The 24,927-nt window shown below is 41.7% G+C and overlaps 1 protein-coding gene across 2 annotated transcripts in view; it reads left to right on the top strand.

The window, feature by feature from the left end:
* chd6 (chromodomain helicase DNA binding protein 6) overlaps nucleotides 1-24,270 on the top strand; it is a 93,923-nt gene extending 69,653 nt beyond the window's left edge. For both annotated transcript variants that reach the window (XM_039611967.1, XM_039611966.1), the window contains exons 29-45: nucleotides 59-188; nucleotides 3,072-3,150; nucleotides 5,351-5,408; nucleotides 6,580-6,952; nucleotides 7,137-7,345; nucleotides 7,919-8,016; nucleotides 8,638-9,468; nucleotides 9,800-10,054; nucleotides 11,318-11,639; nucleotides 12,003-13,550; nucleotides 13,640-13,791; nucleotides 14,176-14,439; nucleotides 15,299-15,931; nucleotides 16,119-16,358; nucleotides 16,544-16,684; nucleotides 16,949-17,053; nucleotides 17,609-24,270. In XM_039611967.1, the coding sequence (XP_039467901.1) occupies nucleotides 59-188; nucleotides 3,072-3,150; nucleotides 5,351-5,408; nucleotides 6,580-6,952; nucleotides 7,137-7,345; nucleotides 7,919-8,016; nucleotides 8,638-9,468; nucleotides 9,800-10,054; nucleotides 11,318-11,639; nucleotides 12,003-13,550; nucleotides 13,640-13,791; nucleotides 14,176-14,439; nucleotides 15,299-15,931; nucleotides 16,119-16,358; nucleotides 16,544-16,684; nucleotides 16,949-17,053; nucleotides 17,609-18,868 (6,698 nt within the window). In that variant the 3' untranslated portion in view covers nucleotides 18,869-24,270. The remainder of the gene's footprint in view (nucleotides 1-58; nucleotides 189-3,071; nucleotides 3,151-5,350; nucleotides 5,409-6,579; nucleotides 6,953-7,136; nucleotides 7,346-7,918; nucleotides 8,017-8,637; nucleotides 9,469-9,799; nucleotides 10,055-11,317; nucleotides 11,640-12,002; nucleotides 13,551-13,639; nucleotides 13,792-14,175; nucleotides 14,440-15,298; nucleotides 15,932-16,118; nucleotides 16,359-16,543; nucleotides 16,685-16,948; nucleotides 17,054-17,608) is intronic.
* Nucleotides 24,271-24,927: the final 657 nt, after the last annotated feature.

The following is a 24,927-nucleotide window of genomic DNA, read 5'->3' as shown; positions in this document are numbered from 1 at the left end:
AAAGTCCTGCTGCCTCAAATACTTGTTCACACTAGTAAAAGTGTTTTTCCTCTGACAGGATATGAGCGGTACAATGCAATGCGTGCTGATCCAGACTTGTGTTTTCTGGAAAGAGTGGGGATGCCTGATGTGACAGCTCTGTCCTCCGAACAAGGAGGAGGAGAGGTGGCCTCTGACATCGCTGACAGGTAAGATACACGCAGACAAACACCAACACAGCAGACCACCACGATTGTGTTCATAGATTGCTGAAAAGGTTTTTCGGGTAATTTTTTTTTTGTTAAATAGTGAAAATTTGAAACATTATTTTCTTCTGTCTGTTGTAATTTTTATCTTTCTTTTGCTTTGTGTGTAACAGTGAGATGTTTATAGGGCTACGCTGTACTAGATTTGGTATGTGCCGTGTGAAACGATGATTAAACACAATGATCGTTTTGGCACAGGGACCCTTTTCAGGACGTTACAAAAAGGCCTCAAAAACTTTCGGTGGCAGCTCACACCGTGTTTTGGTTGTGCATATTAAAAACAAATTCTTTGTTGATATTACCTCAGTTTCTATCAACTGACCCTCAGTAACCTCTTTGTTTAGCACAGGGCCATTAATTAGCTTCCCTGCAGATCTTCAGCAGTTCTTTGTACTTCTTCCAGTCATCGCATTTTATTTATATATTTATTTGTACTGCTGGTAGTAGTGTTCACAGCAGGTTGCCAACACATCCTGTCTCCTCTTGTTCCCTGTTTGTATTTGTTTACACTGTCACCTCCCCGCTCACACACCTGCTTTACATACTGAGTGTGAAGATTGAAAGCACGTAGACATACAATTATAAATGCACAGGGTGGAATTAAGGTGCTTGTTACGGTGATAACAACCAGATAATGTTTTTAATATAGCTTACAGACTAACATGCTCACAGCTATTGTGAGGACATTATCATAAAGTATTCAATTTTAGGCTCACCGTACCCATGAACTCTGAAAAGTGAGCAGTTTATAAGAACTGTTAAAATCAGCTTCAGTAGTAATGTTTTCTGGTAGTTTCACTGTACTTGCGAGTCTTGCAAGAAGAAGCAAAGCTGCCAGGAGCCACAAAGGAATAACTGTCAGAGAGGGAGTGAGCCAGAGAAATAGACGACCGGGAAAAGTGTGGGAAATTTATTTTCTGGGTGCTGCTGCTGCCTCGGCTAATGGTAGCGCTGTGAAGATTAGACGCATACATTTGAACAGGAAGCTTTGATCCACTTCCTGAAGGTAATTGAAGTTGTCGTTCGCTTTGTTACCTGTTCAACCTGAAGCTGCGCCCAGCTGAGCACAGCGACTGTGTAGCAGGAAGATCTTCTAGTCTCAAAATGTTAACTCTGCAGGGTTCCTACAGAGCTTTGAGAACAGGATAGGAGAAAATAAATGAATGCAGGGAGATGATGTTACAAGGATGAAATTGTGCATGCAGAAGCAGTAGTACAGGAAATGTGGCCGCGCAGAACCTGCACAGGTGTGAAAGTGTTTTGTGTGCTAATAAGTCTCTTTATTGCTGCCAGAGGAGTTTTTGCTTTATGTTGAATCTACAACACACACAGCACAGGTGTGATATTTTTGCATGTTTAAAAGTTTTTGAAACGCTGGTAGGAAGCCTTCCAAAAGAAACAGCAATTATACACAGAAGGATTTTTCTGGAATTTTGCAGAAACATAAAAATACAGTGAGAGGAAATAAAAATCCATGAGCGATCTTGAACAATGCTTATTTAATTCATTAACAGTTTATACAAGTGATCATAAATAATGTAAAATCTAAACATGAATTCTCATTTCTGTCTTTACTAAAAATAGAAGAACATTTGGTACTACAGGAAAGTTCCTTCCAGGATGAATAGAAGTTCTTTATTCACAGCTAATAAACCCTTTTGTCTTTTATCTTTTTTTCCTTTAAGAAGTGCCCTTAATTAACCCATCTACTGAATTCATTTCAGTGAATTCATTAATTCATTTTCTGCAGCAAAATTGGAAACGCATTGGTACAGAATTTTAAATAAATGATTAAATAATTTGATTTGGAAGACAGTCATTTGCAAACCCCTGCAACAGACTCAGTCTGTCCAGGGTGTATCCTGCTGCTATACAGCAGTTTGAATCTCACTCTGGAGAGGGAGCTGAATTTTTGAAATAAGAAAAAAGGTGATTTTCTAAAGATAAATTTCACATCGTCTTGCCCGTTTGACAAATGGTGTGGGGGGGGGGATAAAATGCTTAACTATGTCGCCATAGCGCCTACCCAACCAAAGTCTGCATGAGGGAAAAACTGTATTTATTTCCTCCCTGTGAAAATGCACAATGAAAATACCAACCCACATTCAAGAACATATGCCACAAACATCAAATCTCTGCAGAGATCCATCTGTCTTTTTTCATTAGCAAATTTTGAAATATGCTGTGCACCAAAACATTTAGCTGATTACTGCGTTTTTATCTTTTTGCAGTTCAATAGTACCTTAAACTAATATCAGACATTAGAAATAACCACTCTGCTCTTTACTAGGTTTTTGAGAAATTTGTGAAGAACGTAAAAAAAGTAAATAAATAAAAAAACAAACAATTTAAAAAAGACCAGCATAAGGAAACTAAAGCAGATCTGCCTGGAGCCTGTGATGTGACTCCTCAGTGAGGCTTTGTTTTATTTTTCATAATCACATTTGTTTTTCTTCATTGCATTAATAAATTGCCACCAACAAAATGTAAGAAGATGTGAATTCATGTTCAGTACCCATCACCGCACACACATGCACACACTTGTGTCATACAAAATGTTTTCTTTACATCTTATCACATTGTCACAGCTCATAATCTGGCAGGCTGTTTGTTGTTGTGCTTTGTTAACAGCTTTTTCTTCTTCTGTCATCGTGTTTTGCTGCCTGTATTTAGATTTGTTTTTTTTATCTGTTGTCCTAGACACATTTACTCGAATTCATCCTGCTGAATTCTGTCCTTATGGGTTGCCCAGTCGTATAAGGAAGAAGCTCAATAGGATATAGTTATTAACGCTTTTCTCCTCTATGTTGTTGTTTGTCTTGTCAGCGCATCCAAAACTGAGGAGACGAAGGATGATCCTGAAAGCAAACCAGATGGAGGAGAGGATAGAGACGAGAGCAGCAAGGTGAAGTAAAAGCTCTCCTGAGACTATATTAGTGATATGTTTTTTGTTGTCTTCCCTTCCTCTCTCACTCTGCCCCATGCCACAGACAACTTGAGATTTCTTTGAATACTTTCAGCCAATGTGTTATTAAAAAAAAACATGGGGGAGGGGGGATTAAAATTGCCTCAGGGAAAAATTTCTTTACGTTTTGGACATTTGCAAGCTGAATACTTGCATGGCTACTAGGTACTATTAAAATAATAGTGGTTGAGTTAATGGTGCATTTTTAAATGCTTTAATACATTTGACAGCAGAACAGATAATGTTTTCCAAATGCAAAAATCTCATCTCTGGGTTTTTATTGCTTACTGAGTCAGGTTTCATTTGGCAAGTGCAGCGTGACTAACATAAACTCCAAAATGAAAGTTTAACCTGTGAATATAAAAGCTGTCGACCATCTCAAAACACGAATCCCAAAACTAGTTTGTGGCTTAAGATCAGTTTTTGTCAATCTCTATATCAACAAAACCTAAAGTTAGAAACCTGGCATTCACAGGGAATGTGCCTTAATGATATGATCATATAGTCCATTTCAATAGTTCATAGTTTATCAGTGTGTGGTTTTGCATTCGTTACCATTTTTTTACTCCTCAGCCAAAAAGGCTGACGGGGTACTGCCGTTGTTGCACCCAGGACACCCATGATCGTAAATGCATAGAAGTTTCAAATTGATACCATAGGTGCATCTACTAAAAATCTCTGATGAATTTGAATCTTTGTGACCTCGACTTCTAAGTCAGAGGTCAAGTTTTCTAAAATCTTGTGAATGTGATCGCTTCAGAACAAAACAGCACAGGATTTTCAAATTCATACCCCGGGTGCATCTGTTAGGAGGCTGAGGGGTACTGCTGGCAGCTGCCACTGTTCTATAGTTTAAATATTCTTACTGTATCATGATTTTAATTATAATTATATTGGCCAGTTTGAAGAATCCTTCTGAAAGAATGATTTATTGTATAGAAGAATTCTTGTTACTCTTACACTCTTATCTAGGGGTAAGGGGAGCAGAGCACATGAATGATGTGAGACCAGGTGATGCAAAAGGACAATGATCCCAGACACACCAGCAAATCGAAGGGAATGGGTGAAAAGAAGGAGAATGCAGGGGTTGCAGTGGCCTGCAAAGTACATATTGCAACCCAACAGACATGCAGTGGTGAAACCACTCTATGACATGAATCTATGCCATAGAGCAAGAGTGTCCAACTCCAGTCCTCAAGAGCTACTGTCCTTCAGCTTTTAGATGCATCCTTGTTCCAACACACCTGAATGAATGGCTTGTTACTGGGCCTTTGCCAAACTTGATGGCATGCTGAAGAGGTAATCCAACCATTTGGTTCAACTGTGTTGGAGTAGGGATGCATCTAAAAGCTGCGGGACACTAGCTCTCAAAGACTGGAGTTGGACACTCCTGCCACAGAGTATTAAGAGAGCAGTGCATCCCTACAAACTGTGCTGAAATTCCTCCACACTGATGTCAGAGACTTGTAAAGTCATACAGAAAACTTTAAATTGTTGCTTCTAAAAGTGTTTTTTACAAGCTACTGAATCATGGGACACTCTAGAGTCCTTTTGACAGAACTGTGCCCATTCTGACTGAGACCTCGGTCAGGATTGAGATGCTGCTGCTGTCGTGAGAGTACTGTGCTAACAGGCTTTTTAAATGGCAAGATGCTGTGTTGGATATTAACCAGCACAGTCATCGACACGCAAGCCCACAAGGCCAGCCATTCAGGAGGACACCCTCTGAGGGACACTCAGGAGACCCTCAGAAGCAAAGAGTTCGCACAGTCGTAGAAAAACAGTGGATAATAGCACAGACAAGGAATCGGGGTCAGATAGAGCCAGGGCTGTAACAGGTACTAATTATTGGTCAAAAGAAACAAGCAAACGAAATCAGAAAACGATAAAGGACATGATATAATAATATTCACAAATACAGGCAAAATACACAATAAACCCAAAAATATACAATTAAGGTAAAGAAAAGATGGAGTTAAAACAACAGAAGAAAATGTGATGCAAAATAATAATATTCAGTCATATTCAGCACAGCGATAAAAGTAACAGCTAATAAAGAAATAAAAAGGTATATATTTTTAGCCAGGCGACAGAAAAGATGATTTTTGTGGCTGATTTTTGTGTTTCGTGTTATTCACAGGGAGAGGAAACCTGCTCCAGCACTGATACATCAGACAAGCCAGACAGTACTGGTCCAGGTGAGACAGTTACAAGTGTTACATACTAATATGAAGACCAAAAAAAGAGCTCCACTACTCTTTGCGTTCAAGGGCCAACCATACACATAATTCAAATTTTAATAGCTTTATAATTTCTTGGCATTAGTGGATTGTTAAAGGCATTTTAACCTAACTTTTGAAATTGTACTTTTTCTTTTCTTACTCTGACGTGCTTTCAAATGGTTTGAAATACAGTAATTTCCCTCCACTCGATTACATGTCACTCCTCTGTTCTGACATGAGGTGTTTAACACGACATTTCCCATCAAAACCTATTTGACTTTTCCACTGAAGTCTTCATTTTCCCTAGAGCTCTACTAAGGACTTGGATAATTGTTGTAATGAGGCTTGCTTCTTGTTGTAGTATTATAACTGCAGTGACACATAAGGTGGATTGTTAAGGGAAAGCTGTGATACTCTTTTTAACAAGATTCAGTGTTGATTTCTAGTTGAATCAAATATTTGATCATATATTTCCTTTAAAGTTGGTATGGAAACATCATTTTACAGTTTTAATTTCAATTATGAAATTGAGGTATTTATTTATTCTCTTCCAAAAGCAGTATTAGTGGCTAAAGGTATAATATTCAGAAGTTGTTGATTACTCTTTTTAAACACAACATTTTAATATTTAAAGACATAGAGAGAAAGAAAGGGAAAGAGGTGGTTCAGTGAACGAGAGTGAAGCGCGCTGAGAGGTGATGACGGTGCCAAAAACCAAGCTGTGAATCAGAGATATGAAAATGTATTTTCTCATTCTTTTACAGTAGTTTTTTAATACTTCAATAACTAAACACAGTCACATCTGTACAATCCTGTGAGAGGCATGCTTCATCTTGCCTGCAGTGGCTTTTTTGCTTTTTTGCTTTCATGCGTGCTCTTCATATGTCTGTGACACAGAAACGAAGAAGAGAAGAAACACATCGACAGCAATATACTCTGGTCACTGTGTTTTTATAGGATCATACCTCACATTCCCTCTGAGCTGAACAAAATAAGAGAATACATAAATAATGCAGGCTTTATCCACATAGTCACACATTTGTACTGAATGAAAAGCGGTTATTCAGATGGTTCATTTTTGTATACCTTCAAACACATCCAGTGTGTAAAGAATCTAACGTGCTGACTCTGACTGGCTTTTCTCCAGACTCTCAGATGTCAGGTGACCTGTGCACCCAAGATGGAACTTTGGTCACCACAACGACAACAGGAACCGGGACCGGGGTGGCAGCTCTCCATGTCGTCCAAGCCCGGCCCCTCTGGCCCACAGGCCCCGCCTTGACGGCCAGATTACGTCGCCTCATCACTGCCTACCAGCGCTTCACACTGCGACGTGAGCCACTGCTCAGGCATGACTTTATGCTTCACGATGGCCTCGTTGGCATGGGAATCGGAGGAGCCGGAGCTGCTCATAGTCATCACGCTGGTGGGCCACTGGCTTGGCAGCTGGGTGAAGATTTGAGAAGGTGTTCTGTGGTCGCTACAGAACCTGACCCTCTGTTTCTGGAGTGGCAGAGAAGGTAGAAATGTTTGACATAAGACAGAGATACCAAGCTTTTGTCGTATACTTTAATCTTACCTTTGTGGCTCTGCTGCTCGGCATCTTCATTCAGACATGAACACATCTGCTTTCACGTGCATTTATATGCAGTTTCTCAGTATATGTATTTATTCAGTCATTTGTATTTTTCTGTGGCGTTTTAGGTGGACTCGTCGAGAACAAGCAGATTTTTACCGTACAGTATCATCATTTGGGGTGGTGTATGACCCGGAGAGGAAGGCATTTGACTGGTCCCAGTTCAGAGCTCTTGCCAGACTGGAGAGGAAGACTGATGAGAGTCTGGAAAGATACTTCAATTCCTTTGTGAACATGTGCAGGACAGCATGCAAGCTTCCACCCAGGAAGGAAGAAGGTACTGTTTATGATAAATGCCGGTTGGGGTTGTTTCTGACATCTGTGATGGACTTAGTTTATCAACAGGGTAACCCTTGCTAATTTGTATTAATTGCTCAGCTTCATGTTCAGGTTAATGTTTTCTGGAACAAGAAGCTGAGCACTGCAGGTTTTTGGTTTTCAGCCACACTTGTTAAGCCTACAGTTAAACAATACATCATTTACACTTTGTCATAAGAGTGTCAACCTGCAGATCATTTTTGAGGACCTCGTCATTGGGAACATTACTGACCCCTGCTGGTAAAATAGCCTCCATAGATGTAGTTTTTATATCTCAGTTAACTACAAATTGCATGTTAACATATAATTAACACATAGCTTACTCTCCTGTATATGCGCAGGATAAATTACAAAATCATTTAAAGACAGGAGTGACTCTTGAACACACGAATACTCTCCATCCCTTTACTTTGGTCTCTGCATTTCTCCTGCTTTCTCCACTGTCTCTATGCCAACATTGACTGTCACTGTTTCCGTTTCTCATCCTTTTATTCTTTCTCTGCTTCCCCTCCCTTTCTCTTGCGTCTCCCAGGACTGGTGGATCCCGCTGTGATTGTGGAGCCTCTGACAGAAGAAAGAGCAGCTAGGACGCTATACCGCATCGAGCTGCTGCGCAAGATCAGAGAGCAGGTGGGCTCTTTGAAGAAACAAAGCTTAATAACAAATAGCGTACTTTTCATCGATGGAACTCTGTTAGACATTGACTTCAAAGTTTATCTTGAACGCAGCAATTGCTTGTACTGTTCTGAGTTTGTGTTGATGGTTTAGAGGAGTTCAAATTAACCTCATTTGTCCCTGTTTAGCTCCCTTCTTTTCAGTGTCATCAAAAAAAGGCTAAAGATAAAAAGTTAGTCATCGGTGAACCTGTATACAAGTCATTAAAAAAAGGCACTCCCTACAAATGTCGTCACATCGAACCTCAGAATAGACATTTAGACATTTTCTACATGGTCAAAAGTGTGAACTGTTTATAAGCCAGACTGTTTATTATGCCTCAGATTACACAGCTTTAGGGTAAAAACCAGGGCTGAGGTAATGCCCACAGCTAACTCGCTAGTTGTGTCTAGTGCCAAGGTTCAAAACATATTTATCCAAACAGCATAAAAGAAAACATAAAACAAAAGAAAGACACTTCTGTCTACTAAACCTGACCATCTCTCTGACTATGTGAATATAAAAATGGATAAAATGTAGCCATTATTCATTTGGTTAAGAAAGTAGCTTGGTCTCTGAACTGCATCCCTCTCTCAGGTTCTCCGGCATCCGTTACTCTCAGCCCGTCTTCAGCTGTGCCGGCCCTCGCTCTACCTCCCTGTATGGTGGGAGTCTGGCAAACACGACCGCGACCTCCTTATTGGGGCAGCGCGCCATGGTTTGAGCCGCACCGACTTCTACATCCTCAACGACCCTCAGCTGAGCTTCCTGGAGGCTCACAGGAACTACGTCAGGGGACACCCTGCTCACCTTCATCCTCAAAGCCACCATCACCCTCATCACACTGGTTTGGCGACTCATCCTGGCATCTCATCCTCCTCCTCATCTCATCCCCAGCTTCCTCATCCTCACTGCTGTCTGTACGATTCGGGACTCGGTCGCCACTCTCCTCAGCCTCCTGAATATCCCCACCAATCCTCTCATCACCACCACCATCATCATCACTCGCAACACCCTATACCTCCATCTGCTCCCTCTCCTTCCTCTTCCTCTTCTTCTTCTTCTCACCCTCACCTTCACCCTCCACCATTGGATGCTCATGATTCAGCCTCACCAAGTCTGGGAATAGTTCCTGGACCTCGAGGAGATTTCCTTGACTGTCCACCTTTGGATGAAACTCTGGAGCTGGGCTCGCTACAGCATGACACCATGTCTGCAGATTCTTTACATGGAGGAAAGGTTTCCAAAGATGCCCTCAACGGTTTCCCCTTTAACTCAGCTGCAGGTGGTCAAAGCATGCTCAACTCATACGGCGTGGGTGGGACAGACCTGGATTCAAAACTAAGGAGTGATGTGCTCGTTGGTGAGCAGGGCTCGTCTGAGGAAACTGGGCTGATGGCACCATCAGTGGAGCTGGATCAGTTACAGGTATGCAGTGTTATTCGAGATAACTACTCTGATATTTAAATAAGACTATAAGAAACTATGTCTGTGTTTGAAATGTCAGTTGTATAGACTGCATGAGATGCTTTTGTTTCTGCCCTAAGCAAAAAATTTAATTTATAGGAAATTAATATTTTATATGTTTTAAGCATTTTTATTGTCTGATATAGCAAATATCTGACATTATGACACCTACTCAGTTAATAAAAATAAATGTTTTTGGTCATCAACTAACCATTTGAAATTTAACGGTTCAAGTTATTCACATAGGTTTTCTTATTTCTGTGCTTTGACTTCCTACACTTCTGTATTGCAGGCTCCCTGGGACAGTACGGACCACACTAGTCCTGCTCACCATATGTTCAATGAATCTGATCCAATCCTGGGTCCTTCTACCTTAGAGACTGGCTTCCTGGAGGAGGAGGATGAGGAGGCACAGGGGGGAGACAGAGGAGGGGAGGAAGGTGGAACTCTGGAGGAGTGTTTGGGCCTTCCGCCCTCATCCCCTCCTTCCCATCCATCCGCAGGCGATTCTGTTGAGCCACTGTCCTCAAGTTACATGCTCTTTAAGGTTGGTTTCACCAGCCTGTGCCCTCTGGATAACAGTGCAATCTTACAAAATAAATATAAAATGAATTTTAAAATCATCTTAAAAATTGTCTTTGTAATCACAGCCCCCAAGATAACAATAATCTGAAACCCTTTTCATATTATCGGCTTAATGCTCAAATAATGTAATGCAATGTGTCCAGTGGGGCAGACGGTAGATAAACATGCCAAAATTGCTCTAACAAAAGAGGAAAAAGTAAAGGGGAAAATCTGTTGTAGGGAATATTGAAAACACAAAAGTGCTCAGCTGCATTGTTAAATGCTGACATTTTGCCTCTTCTTTCAGTTAGTATATTCAATGAACGGGTTGTGTTTCAATAAAGCTCAAATGAATGCTGATCTTTGATGTTTGTCAGGGTCCTATTGCTCCAAGTGAAACTATTCATTGGATTTTGCATATTTTACATTTTAAGATCTGTAAAACACATTTGCCAAACACTAAGAGCTGCAGTTATCAAGTATTTGCTAAATTATTTTCTAAAATGGCATCTTTTCAAATTGTAATAATTGAGAGAAAATTCTGAAAGACTTCTCAAAGATGGCCATTTTAACTGCAGTTTAACATCAAGGTTAAAAAAAAATAGCATGTTATTTTTTATGACATGAATGGAAATTTATATGAAATCTCAAATAAAATGACCACAGTGGTGTTCAGTATAAATTATGTTCACATTGTGTGATTTATATCTTTCCTTTTTTACCCCTCAGCCGTAAAAGGCTGATGGCATATTGTTGTCACCCTGCAGGCGGCATGGACACGCGAGTTTGTGAATGTAATAACTTAGAGCAAGGCGACATAGGAGTTTCAACTTGATACCACAGATGTTTTGACTAAAAATCTGGGATGAATTTGAATCTCAGTGACCTCGACCTCAAGGTCAGAGGTCAAGTTTTCTGAAAATCTCGTGAATGTGATAACTTGAAAACAAGGTGATGTAGAATTTTAAAATTGATACCATAGGTTGTCTACTAGGAGCTTGAGGGGTAGCACTGGTGTCACCAGTATTTTTTGGATTGCAGCGATGAATAGCTTCCTATGTGTTTTTTTTGTTTTTGTTTTTGTTTTTGTTGTTTTTAATCAATTTAAATGGTGGAAAGCTGTGACTTGATCACACCATCATTATACAAGTAAACTAAAGTTAATAATCAGTAGTATTATATTATTGCTAAAATGAGCATGCCATTTAGGCTTCAATAAATCTAACACTTTTATTTTGTGTCCTAGGACATTGGTGTGAATGAAGAACCGAGTGCAGATCAAACAGACCTGTCAGCAAGTCCTCCTCTGCCGTACGTACCCCCTCCTCCACTTTCTCTGTCTGACATCACTGCCCACGAGCCACAGGATGGACTGGGGCACTCTGATGTCTCTGAGAGCTTGACTAATCCTGTGGAGGATGGAGACGATCGGGAGGAAAGTACCGGCTTTGAGTTTGATGACAAGGAGGAGGAAGAAGTTGAAGACTTGTCAAGGCACACCTTGGAACAGAATGCGGAAAAACAAAGAGGCAAACATCTAGAAGGAGAGGAATGTAATCCAAACCAAGGTATGTCAAAGGGAAAATATTGAGCATAGTATTTAACCTACTTTTTTTTTTTTTTTTTTTAACAGGAATGATCACAAATATTCAGTTTGTAAAGATGTACAAGTTGCTGTCCCATATTACTTCATCCCATTGGTTTTATAATATTGTGATACATGTTAATATATCATAAATTATATCAGTTGCTAATGAAATGTTTTGATGTTTTAAGTTTTTTTTAGGCCGTATACACTGTGGCAAAGCCTCTTAATAACTTTAAACCATGTCTAATATTTTACATCCCAGTCTGAGGATTAGGAAAATGAAGAGATAACACCGACCACTGCTATGTCCCCTACATTACATCTCAATGTTTTTTGCTTGCAGGTGCAGACCAACGTTTGGGAGTTTTGAATCCACCCATGGAAGTGCCAGAGTTAGAAGGGATAGAATCAGAATCGGCCCTTGGAGAACAGGGCGAGAGGAAGGAAGTCTTTATCCAAATGTCTCAAGACCTCGAGGGGCGCTTTGACCAAGCAGAGCATAAAAAGGACTCACCCCAAGACGTGCACTCTTATCTTGGAAAGCTCGAACAGGAGGGTAGCCTATCTATTGAAGAGCCTACGGAGGAGGTGGAGGGGTTGATTTTGTACCAAACGGTGGAGGAACGGTCTATTGAAAATTCTCTTGACACTGAAGCATTGATGTGCAACACGACTGAAGAGTTTGTGCAAATGAAAGGAATTCCAAAAAAGTCTAGACAGAGCAGTTTGATGGGTCACACAGATCTAGCAGATCAGGTAGATGAGATTTCCGAAGGGCAAGAGGATAATGTTTCTCCGTTTGATGTTCCGGTTGTACAACCCTGTGATGAGGAGGAAGAAAAGGGTTTGAAACAACTAGATGCCAAAACCAATGAGATGGAGTTGGGTAGCATTTACTCGCAATTTGGACAGCTCTCCTGTCCTTCTGTTTCTGTGTCATCCCCTACACAACCATCAAACTCTACTGAAGCCACCAGAGAGAGCAACAGCAAAGAGGAAGCCAAAAATGAAGTCTCCATGGTACACTGCAAGGGTTCAGACGAAGACCTGAACTTGCCCGATGGCAGCAGAGACTATAAGAATAACGCACTGAAATTCTCCCTTGATCAGGACAGCAAAGATAACCTGCTCGATCAAAATGAAATCAAAATGGGCTCAACTCTGGCTGTGAACAACATCGACACAAAGCCATCTGACCTTAAATTTTCGCATTTACCCGATGGCGATGGTGAGGAGAAATCAGAGCAATTGGTGCTACCAGTCAAGATTGAAGATACCAAGACAGAGACTATTGAGGATGTTTGCCCTGATAGCTCTGAAGTCAAACACACCAGTTTCTTTTCCTACCCCGTAAAGTCAGAAGGATTGGTGACCAAAGCAGAGCAGTTAGAATATCCGATTAAACCTGAAACACTGGAGACTAAACCTGAAGATCTGAGCTTTCCCATGAAGCCTGAGCACTTAGACACTAAACCTGAATTTTTGCAGTTTGTAGCCTATGCAGGTGGCAGCGAAGTCAAATCAGAGGTCAAACCATTAGCTCTGGGGTTTAGTGCTTATCCAGAGAGTCCTAAGCTTAAGACTGAGGCAAAGCCTGAAGATCTGAGGTTAGCAGCTTTTCCTGAGACAGCTGCCATCAAGCCTGAAGCCAAGGCTGAGGGTCTGGGGTTCACAAGCTACCCAGAAAGTTCTGAGATAAAACCTGAGGCCAAGCCAGAGGTCCTTGGGTTTACAGCATTATCTGAGGTCAAAACTGAGACAAAACATGAGATGTTGGAGGCAGATAGCACAGTCCTGACCCCGAAGCTTGAGCAGAATGATGGGCTAGTAGAAACCTCAGAAAGTGCAGAGTTGAAAGGTCAAGTAAAGGAGGAGAGACCCAGTACACCCGGTGAGGATGCTGAGACTTTCATGAAGTTAATTCACCTTTCACACTTCAATTCATTTATTTGTACTTAAACCCATTTCCATTTTGCACAGTGCCTGTGGTCGAAGGGTTTTCTGCTAGCCCCAGGTTTGCAGCTCCTATTTCAGTATGTGAGATTCCTGACAGCCTTCATGAAACCAGAGAGCCAACCATCGCTCAGCTGTTACAGGAAAAAGCACTGTACTCATTTTCTGAGTGGCCAAAGGTAAAATATATGTTTAACTATTTCTGTAACATTCTCAGTGATGTGTTTACAAAATATTTAACAGTAGACGTTGATTCCCCCATGGTTAAAACATTTTTAACAGTAAAGTTAGAATAATTATTTTTATAAATTCCATTCTTCCTCTTAAGCAGGAATACATTTTCGTTTTTGCCGATTAGAAGCCAAAATACCCTGTTTTGAGTTCTCACCGGCAATTTCACTGCTTTCATTTAGAGGACAGTGCTGACGCTGCTTAGAAAGTCTGAAAAGCGAAAATGAGTTTTACATTTTAGCTAATTTTTGTGGCACTTGGTACACTTCTTGTATATTAAGTTATTCATGTTTATTAATTAATTTTCCCCCCTATTTTTATGGCCCCTGTAGGATAGAGTAATCATCAACCGCCTGGACAGCATCTGCCACGCCATCCTTAAGGGGAAGTGGCCTTCATCGAGCGAGCAGTATGACTCACCAGCTGCCCTGGCTGCCAATTCCTGCTTGGCCAACAGTTTAGCCCAGCACCACCAACACCGAGCAGGTTTTCTCTCCACCACAGCCTCAGGCTCTGTCCCAACCCAGGCCAGGGTGCAGCAGGCGAATCCTGCACTGGGATTTTCCATTCCTCCCCCTCTCACAAGACTACCTAAGGTGAGACCCGAAGAGTGAATGAATAAATTAACTCCCTTTGTTGCACATATCAGTGTATCTGTCATCTGTCAGCATTTATCGCTCCCATGCCATGGTTCATACAAGTTGTGCCCAGTTTGCTTAAAGTGCTAACAAGGCTGACTTTAGACTGTCTATAATCGACTGACTAACCAGGTCTTTGCAAAATGCATCATGAGTCTGACCGAGTTTTTCATTTTCTGCTAAAGATTTTATAGTTTGTTTATATGTGCCTCCTTAACTCTTCATTGTTATGTTCTAAATAAAATATAACTGCAATAGTTATAAATAAAACTATTAGCACTGGGCACCTCTAGTCCACACCATTGCTTTGTTGCTTATTGTGAAGTTTCCTGTCTCAGTAATGTGTACTGTTGATAATATAAATGTGGAGATTAGACTTGGGCAAGTTGTCATATATCTATAAAGACATATTTCATATATGCGAGAGTGAGAATAATGACCAGATTTGTGTCTCTGCTCTGAGTTTATATTCTGGCTGCTTAGCCTTCAGCGTTTTTAAACCAAGAGGATTGTTTACAAAATGTTTGACACCATAGGCCAGCGAACAGATGGATTATGAGCTGTTTGTTCCGTGTCTCATACTTTCAGATGTAAACAAGTCAACTTGTCAGGTGCCTGAAGCAGCATCCAGAGATGACACACTCACTCTCAGGAAAAAAAAAACAAAAAAACAAACGTTTTAAATATCTAACAATTTTACCCAGGTCTAGTTGACAGCCGCCACTGTGTTGTGTCTCAGTCCATATGTATGTTTAATAAAGCCATCATCTCTCTCCCATTCTTGTCTACCCCTCACCCACCCTGTCCACCCTGACAGTACATGCCGCGGGGCGGCGCATGCGGGCGCGGAGCTTGGCGCCTTACCTCCTTGCCTCTGTTACAGGAGAGGCTTGTGGCTCCTCCCTTCCTCCCTGAGCTCAAACGAGCAGGAGGTCGGAGGTCTTTCGACTATGAAGCCGCTGCTGCGGCAGCTGCCAAGGTTTTAGCTGGAAAATCTGCATCGTCATGCCACACTGCTGTTACCACAAGCTCCAGTAGTGATAAAGCACCCGTGGTTGCCCCGCCCTCTCACCGTACAGGAGCCATGTTGATAAATGGCTGGCAAGAAGCAGCCATAGATCTGACCAAGTCTTCAGGAGAAATAAGCACCACGAGTAGCATTGGGGCAAATGAAGCTGCACCAGGAATCAGCCACCTCAATGCTGGTGCGGGCAGCAGTCATAAGATACCACCACCACCTCCCATCACGGCCCCGCTGCCAGGCCCCGTCGGAATCGACATGGCCGGGATTCTGCAGGCGGGGCTCATCCATCCGGTAACAGGACAAATAGTTAACGGGAGCCTGAGGGGAGATGATTCAATGAGGAGGAGGAGAGGGAGGAGGAGAAATGTGGAAGCTCTGTACTCTGAGTTCACCAAGAGCCGAGGACTGCACCTCCCTGAATCACAGGTGGGTAGAGGGAGGAGGGCCTTTTCAGTGTAAGGGCATTTAGAATAGTTGCACTTGCTTCAGAGTGAAAGAGAAGCCTCACCGAGAACATTTTGGGGACAAAAAACAAAAGATAAAGTTGATTAAAAAAGAAAGAAGAAAGTAAATCTTGTGTTATCTATGTATTTGTCTGTCTCTCCATGTACAGGGCCGGGTTGAGGTGATCAGCCACTCTTCTGTTTCCTCCTCTACCTCCTCGCCATCCCCCTCTCCCTCAGAGCGACCTGCAGGTCCTCCCACACCGTCCTCCTCTTCTACTCCCACCCCAACCCAGACACCTCCTCAGCCAGAGATTGTGGCCATTGACAGAGAGGCAGCCGGCAAAGGTCTAATTGAGTGGCTGAGACAGAATCCAGGCTACACCATGGATCTGCCGGCATTTGCTCATGTAAGTCCGAGGATTTCTAGGATTGTAATGCTCTAAATCCTGCTGTGTTGTATTCTTTATATTTTGCTTTTTCTGAATTGGACTGTCCTCTGCTGAGGCTACAGTTGTGCACTTATTCTTTTATGCTCAGATTAATTGGCACTCACAACCTTTTTCCCCATCTACCCTCCCTGGCAACTGTCCAGTCTGGCGCAGGTCTGTTGCATGGTTTTGTAGAGCGTCCCAAACAGAGGCGGCATCGCTGTAAAGATCCCACCAAGCTGGATATAAACTCTTTGACGGGGGAGGAGAGGGTCCCTGTTGTGCACCGCGGCACTGGACGCAGGGTAGAAAAAACACACATACACCATATAAAATACACAAAACACAAAAGTCAAATAAAAGTGTGATTTTAAAACATAAAACTGAACCAATGAAAGTTCAGCCATGGGAAGTAGAAGGATTGCTGTGTTATTGCTTCCTTTGCTGCAGTTTGGTGGTGCTTTGCTGTCCACCAATAATACAGGCTGCCTTTGAGTAGTGGAAGCTAGAAGCTTACATACAATTTGATATCATTGCAACTACACTGTGCTGGTTTTCCTACTTTGCAGCTTGGTGGTGCTATGGCTCCGGCCATAAAGGAGCTCTCTAGATGGTTGGATGCCAACTCGGAATACTATGTGGCTCCAGACTGGGCTGATGTGGTCAAACACTCTGTGAGTATGATACTGTGTAGCATTGGATGTCAACAGGGTGTGTTTTGCCCCTCTCTGACATCAGTTGTAAAAGACAACAAGCCCCAAGTGTAACATTTCCTCAGAAATGCCATGCACATCAAGCCTGTGTAGCAGGATATCACAGACTGCAGAAAGCTGACATAAGAAGCTGCAGATCTTTTTCTGATGTAGAGAATCAGGCATGAGTTGTAATTACTGCCACTCTTTAAGATGTTTTTGTGAAAGCCCTGTAAATTATGAAAATCTATTGCGCTGAATCTTATTGCACTCTTATTCAGTTAGTTGTATAGTTTTCATGCTAAAACAGCCAATTGGTGCCATACTAAAAATGCAAGTATGCAAGCAGATTTGGAAAGAGATGTAGCGTCATCTCTACTCTCACAGGAGTGTCAGACCAGTGAAAGACAAAAAAAATAAAAGATGCTTTTAATTGTCCTTTTGAATTTTCCTATGGCTGTTCTTCTACCTGCGATACTTTGTCAGTTCCAGTTGTTCTTGTGCACTAATGTGTTGTCTCATGGCCTCCTCTTGCAGGGTTTCCTTCCTGAAGGGAAGTTCTCTCGGATCCTCACAGAACCCGTCAACAAGGACCCAAGCTCCCGCCGCCGTGGACGTCGACCTCGCAGCGAAATGCCTAAGCCTCTCCTGTCTGTCTCGGACTCTTCCTCACCGGGTCTCGGTCCTCCTCTCTTCATGAATGGTGGTTTGATTGGCAGCATGGACTCCATGGTGGCCATGCAAAATCTCCGCAGTGGTATCCCTGGAATTCCCATCTCTGGGATTATGGCAGCTGGATTCCCGCATGGTTTCCCTGCAGCTGTCTCAGCGGGAGGAGCTGGGGGGTCTGCCGAAGATGCCAAGAATGGTCTGAGTATGTTACCCATGATGCTGCATGGAATCCCGCACCCCCATGGGGCTGCAATCCCACAGCATGCTTTGTTCAGCGTTGGCACAATGATGGCACACACGCCACCGCCACCTTCTCCTCATCCCAGCTCCTCCTCCTCGACTTCCTCCTCTTCTTCAGCGTCTGCTGTGAAGGTCACCACGACAACCGCACCGTCTGCAACTGAGGCGGCCAGCCCTTCTTCGACAACGCCTGCAGAAAGAGAGGGCACCGCCCCTGCTGCTGGTGGTGAAAAGGACAGGACGCGGGAGGAGAAAGGAGCTGCAGAGGCTAACAAACGACCAGTAGCGGCAGAAGCAGCAGCCATCATTACCTCCACCACCAGGGCCCACCTCAGCTCTGCACATCTTGGAGCTGGCACTGGCAGCCATCTTACCTTCAACCCTTTCCTAATCCCGGGCATGTCCCACGGTTTGCTTTACCCGCACATGTTCTTGCCACATGGTGGCATCATGGCACTTCCAGCCATGCCCCCTGGTGCAGTTGATGGCTCTCCAGGCAGCCCCAAGAGGAGAAAGAAGAGAGGAAGAGAAGAAGGCGAGCGAGAAGAGGAGAGGGAGAAGGCAGCAACTGGAGATGGAGAGGAGAGAGAAAGTACAGATAAGGCTGGTGGTACCTCCCACCCAGGCACCTCTTCATCTCCCTCCATCCCCTCTACCTCAGCTTCAGACCCAGACCCAACTCCAACTGACGAGCTCCAGACTGGGCAGGGGAATGCAGAGGGTGGGTCTTCAGAGCCCCAGGAACCGGACTCCAATGACCACACTGAGGGAGCAACAGAAGACGATGAGAAAAGATCGGAGGAGACAGGAGAGGAGGCAAAGGAGGAGGAGGAGGAGAAGCAGGACACTGAGGAGCAGAGACAAGTGGAACAAGAGGATGCATAGAGGAGAGGAACTGCAGAGGCCTGAAGGACAGCCCACTTCCTGCTCTCTCCTCCTGTCTCCTTTGTTGCTCTCCTTTCTCAGCTGAGCAACAGTGTAAAATTTGTGCCGTGTCTGTCAGTCAATGTCCATGTAAAGACTTTTATTATGATGATGACTAATAATGATGACGATTATATTCAGCTCGGTCATGTTTATATACCAAGACCCCACCCACCCTCTCCACTCATTCATTGTATACAAAGAAAACTAGTGTAAAAAATGATCCTCTCTGTAATGTTCTCCTTCATTCTCCATTGAGACTGAGTCGGGAGGGATACTTCTCAACAGGAACACACCAACACACACCGAATGCAACCTGGCCTAACCAAGAGCAACTTTGACCGTAGTATTGATACCGTTTTAGGCTCAAGGTGAGCCAGGGTGGACAGGCAGCTTTGGTTTTCGCCTGGTTTGTATGGACACAAGGATGACTGGGAAGGTGGGGCACAGTTGCCAGAAGTGGTTTTTCCAAAGTTATTTTTCTCACCACAGTTTGGAAATTCTGAAAAGCTCATGCGGGGGAGCGATTAAATCTTATGTTTTGACACTCCACTAAATCTAGGGAAATTCGTGCAATGTTCAATGTTCATGCCGGCTAGATTAATCTAAAAGGAGAACCGTCATTCAGATATGACACTAAAACACCTCTTCCTAATTGATAGTAACAGAAAAACAACCTAAGTATCTAAATATGCAAGAGCCAGTGTCTGCTGCAGAAACACAACAGACCCACGAAGATTTTAGAGAGTAGCCCTTTTGAAATGTATCTAAATCACGTTGATATGATTGTGGGCGTCATTGAATAAAAGCATGTTTAGTGCATTTAAAAAGGCTGCCAAATCAGAAGAAATTAATTTGCCTTTACTAGTTTTATACCTAATAAAGTTAACAAAATTGTGAGAATAATGTTAACTAGAAGATCACAAAATACAAGCCAGGTTAGTCCAACCTAGTCACGAATGTTAAATCCTAACTTTAAGATATTCTGCCAGTTCTCCATGCTTTAGATGCATTTTTTTTTCATTATAATGTTATTATGATTATTAATATTGTGTTACTGCTGCAGTAACTCCTCCATAAAGTAGATCACAAAGATAAATCTAATGTGAACACTAGATGATGAATCCAGATTCCCACAACAGGAGTACAGCAGAAATTCCGAACAACTATCAAGAGAGGCTTAGGCATATGCTTTCTCATTTGCTTTTCTTTATAAAGGCAAGGAACAATCATGAGATTAATTTGTTTTATTACGTTTTTTAGCTCATGTCATTTTATTTTTTTAACTCAGCCACAAAGTCACTTTGGGAGACCCCCACCTCCCTCCCTTCCCCTCAAGTGGTTAGCTCTAATCAGAAGACATGAAAGGACAGGAACATCAACTGTAAGCTCATCCAGGCCACCAGGGGGCAGTAGGAGGCAGATGTGATATCCTGTCTTGCAAACACAGGAGTGGGGAGGAGGGCTGTGGGATAGTAGAGGAAAAGAAGGTGCTTTTTTTTTTTTTTGTCCCTTGGGGTTCATCAAGTCCTAAATTGCATTTACTTACAACAAATCAGGTAACCAGCATCTCATCAGGAACAGTGCAAAATGATGCTGCATAATGATTACAATCATGACCTGTAGCATCAGTCGGTCATCCCCCCCACTGTCCTTTTCCTGTTTTTCTCCTTAGTGTGGGGATTCTGTGTTCAGAAAGAGATTACCTGTGCTGTGTCGATCATCTGTCCAGGGAAAGGGAACAGTCTGTTTTTTGTTTTTTTTTTCTTTTTGTTAGTTTTTTTTAAAGAATGAAGAACAGATAAAATAGGTAGAGGTGGGATATGGTAGTATGAATCACTCTGGCTTTCCCCCCTCACATTAATTTTAATAGCAATTCATACTAAGAGTTTCTAAATATGTAAATCTATCGCTGTATATTGCTGATTTTTTTTTAAAAAGCGCACCATTGATTTCTTCATTGTCTTTACTTTGTTCCTCCATTCGGGGGAAAAATACTTGACATATGCGCAGAGGATTTTTGCATAGAGCTTAGTCCCAGTTTTCTTTTTTTTCTGTATCAAACAGACTGTACTGTACATTAAAAGGATGCAAGTTGCTGGTTTTATTCAGTCTTTTCACGACAGGGTGTGTATTTTGGGGGTAAATGTCAGATGTTTCTGATGTAACGTATAACTTCACTTCTTTTTGTTTTCATATATGAAAACATTATTTTTGCACAATGTCTTTTTGTGAATGTTAACCTGTTTCCGTGTGGTCTTTTACTTTCCATTGTGTGTGTGAGCGTGCGTGCGTGCGTGCGTGCGTGTGTGTGTATGCGAGAGTGTGCTGTAACGGGAGAAAGTGTGTATGTGTGCATGCATGCGCACACGTTTTGTGGTGGAGCAGTTTCTACTCTGTCTCGTCCTTACAGGTCACATTTCTTGTTGGGGAAAAAAAAACAAACATAGTTGTTGCCTTGTCACAAGTTTGTGGCTACATATAATTTATTATACTTTTCTTTTGCTTTGCCAAACTTTCACCAAATATGACATTCTTTTTCTGTTAGTTTCTTTATGTATTATTCAAAGTAAAATGCCTTATTTAGCGAGTATTTTTTTTGTATAGATGTTCAATTACATCTCCTTATTAGGTCATGTTATTGTTTGTCTTTCCTTTTTGTTTTTATGCGTACACGGCGTTGGTGATGTGCATTATCTTCAGAAGCCAATAGTAACGGAAGGTACCACTGCTCAAATCACTACATTTATCCCTAAGGTCAATCAGTCATCCCTCAAAGCACAAATGGAGAGTTAACAAAAAGTGACTGTTTGCTTACCAGTGCCTCTAAAATTGCGTTCATTTCTCTTTTTGTGAGCCTCACTTGCACGCTATCTTGACTTCACGTTTCCAGTGTGGCACTTATCTTTTGGAAAGTGGTTAACATTTGAAAATGTAAGTGTTGGATTTTGTCATTAAATGATGCCATGCTGTTCTTTAAAGGGAAATTCTGGGATTACTCAGTCTGGATCTAAATTTCAGACTCTTATTGAAGAGTTAGGGTTTACGGTCTGCAACTTTCAGAATCCCAAAGTTAAACTTGTAGGGTAAATACCGTGCACACTTTATTGACTAAAGCTGTAAAGTTAATGGAGATGAGCGCTGCGCCCTAGCTGCTTTGCAGTTCACTGCTGCAGTCGTTTTTAAAGCTTTTTTCTTTGCACTCAGAGCTGTAATTATTCATGCTTCGTACCCTGACCTCTTACATTCTTAGCAGTGTTTGGCTTCTCAAATCTCCACAACAAATCTGCTGATAATTAGAGGAATAAGACACAGGCTGAGAAATCTCAGAATTTCCCTTTGAGGAATGCTATTTAATCTTTTAGAGTTCTCTTCCTTCACGGGGCCTTGTGTCTGGTATCCAGCACATCTAGGATGATAATGCGCACACAGTATGTATGCAGCCTAAGTATTTGATTGTTGTCGTGTGTTATTCGAGATTCCCGAAAGAGCAAATCAGAAGGGGAAGCCAGTCGCTTTGCACCACAGATGATTTATCTCAAAGGAACGGGCAAGCATTGCGTTCCAGAGGTCATGTGTGCACATCATTTGCTGTGAGTGGCTTATTCTTGTGCATAAACTTGAAACAAACTTGCAGGTGCAGTATGTAACCACAGCCCGGGGGGGGGTTAATCAGGTCGACTGGCGATGGCTCTGTATTGTCTCTTCGTGTCACACCATGCCTTCTTTAACAGTGTTTTTCTTTTCATTGAAGTTCTCGTTGGTTAACTTAAATGTTCTTCAAAACAGTCACCTCAAAAATGTAAACGTTTATCTCTTATCATAAAAAAAATGTATTTATTGTACAGTTCTCGTCTTTACGTTGTTGTCTCATGACTGACCAGTGGCTGGTTTTGTTAAGTTTTCTCAAAGACAAAAGCATTTTGGTTCACGTGGAATTTAAAGTATCTGGTAATGTCACATGCTCTGTTTTTTAATTTTTCTTCTTTTTTTAGATGTAATTACATCAAAATTAAATGGTTAAGAGTTCTTAGAATACCTCCTCTTTATTTTCTTTTCATTGTCCCCACGGTAATCCAGCGTGATCCACCCTTTGGTACAGTGTGCAGTTGCAGGATCCTTTCTGAGGCTGCAGTACAGTAGCATACTTTTTCAAAAACTTGCTTTTATTTTTTCCTCTAAAACGAGAAGATGACTGAAAACTAGCAGGTTTTGAAGCTGACATTGTAGGGAATCTGCAGTTCAAGCAAATAAAGTACCTGAAGAGTCTGTCAGATTCATGACGTGTTAATCATGCATTTAAAGTTCAAACTGCAAAGTTAGAACTCTGATTGAAAATATCTACGTCATGCAAATATATCACACTATGTTAAGGATGTTATATATTCGTTTCTTTCTCCATCCTGATAGGCTCAAACTAACAGGTTATTAAGCCTTTGTGTTATTTGACAGTGTTTGGGGTTAAATTAGGGACTGATGAGTCTTTTTCATTGCCATAGTTCAGGCCTCCTATGTGGCTTATTAGAAGAGCACCCCTGATACGCAGCCTCAGAAGTTAAAGAACCCCTGAAAACAATCCATAAAAATAAAAATATTAGAACTTATTTTCTTAAATAAATATCAGTCTCCATATGTGTTTTTTCCAGTTCATTGCAATTGAATTTCACAGACACTGAAATGTTTTCTTGGCAGAAGATATAACGTGAATTATTGCCCCAGCAATTATTTTCTTCTCCTTTGTCAACTTCAGACATTAATGTGGTGGAAAAGCTGTTACCTTTTGATATACGTACTACCAGAATTCGTCAACATGGGTTTATATCGAAAGTGACAGGAACACCTAATCGTAATTTATCTTTGAATTAACAGCCATGTTTTTCTTGAATTTGCTTTTAGCTCGTTGCACCGTCTTACCGAAGGGAAAGTGTCATTTAAAGTTTGAAGCGACCATGAGATTTAAAAATAGCATAACTGCAGTTTAGGTATAATGATGACAAATGGTGAAAGGCAACTGTAAAATAAATCTTTAGACTGGATCTAAAAACTTCACCACCTTTGTCCAGTTCATGTCTGTGAAACTGCCCTCCAGAACGCGCGGGGCAAGTTGAATATTTGACTGTTCGCAGGCCCTCTCCAAGCATTGAACCAAGTGCAACGTAATTCACCAGGCTGTGATTCACTGGCTGATCCTGAAGTCAGAAACCCGGTCATTAATAAATAAGTTATGTGGTGGGGTTTTTATCTTTTTTTTTCTTCTTTTTTTTTCTTTGTAAGTATAACTCTGTATTCCCATGTGGACCAATCTCATGAGTCGAAACATGGTATGTGTGATCTTTTATTGTGCAATAAAAGATGACTTTCAACTTTCTGTTGTCCGTGGAGAGTAATTAACTAACTAAACATGGATATTTTAGCTGATATCCTTATGTAATTCTGATGTTTTTGCTTTTCATTTTTTGGTTTATAGACTGTTCTTGCTCAGCTTTCTGCACAGTGTGTACTCAGAAAAGCTGCAGTGGCCTTGTAATGCTGTTGTATTGGTTAGCAGCACTGTGAAAAATTGTTGCTGCTGGTGTTGTGTAAGGGAAGACCTGCCACTTCTTTAAAATTAAGTCGTATCTAAAGGATTCAATAGTGAGAAGTACTTAGACTGATATAGGAACAAATATGTAATCAGGAAAACAACATTTTGACATTGTGACTTTGGGTATTAATAAAAACCCTTAAAAATATTTACAGCAGATGAACACTATCTGGAAGTCATATTCTGGAAAAATGACCTGACACAGGACCTGAAAGATTTATCTGGCCCTTTATGGTCTAAGTGAAAAATTGGCTGCTGAGAAGCAACACTTAAGGAAAAAAGCAGGAAGAAAAGGCTGAGTTTACACTAGAACTGGACTGAAAATCAGTGGCAACAGGTCTTATGGAGTGATGAGTCCAAATTTGAAACTTTTAGTTCAACATTTATGGAGGACATCAGGAGAGAGTTTTAAAAGTGAGTGCTATCTTTAAAACAC

The sequence above is a fragment of the Oreochromis aureus genome, linkage group 5, assembly GCF_013358895.1.
Source record: "Oreochromis aureus strain Israel breed Guangdong linkage group 5, ZZ_aureus, whole genome shotgun sequence".
NCBI classification, from domain to species: domain Eukaryota; kingdom Metazoa; phylum Chordata; class Actinopteri; order Cichliformes; family Cichlidae; genus Oreochromis; species Oreochromis aureus.
Note: the sequence above shows the minus strand (reverse complement) of the source record. Positions and strands in the feature narration are given on the sequence as shown.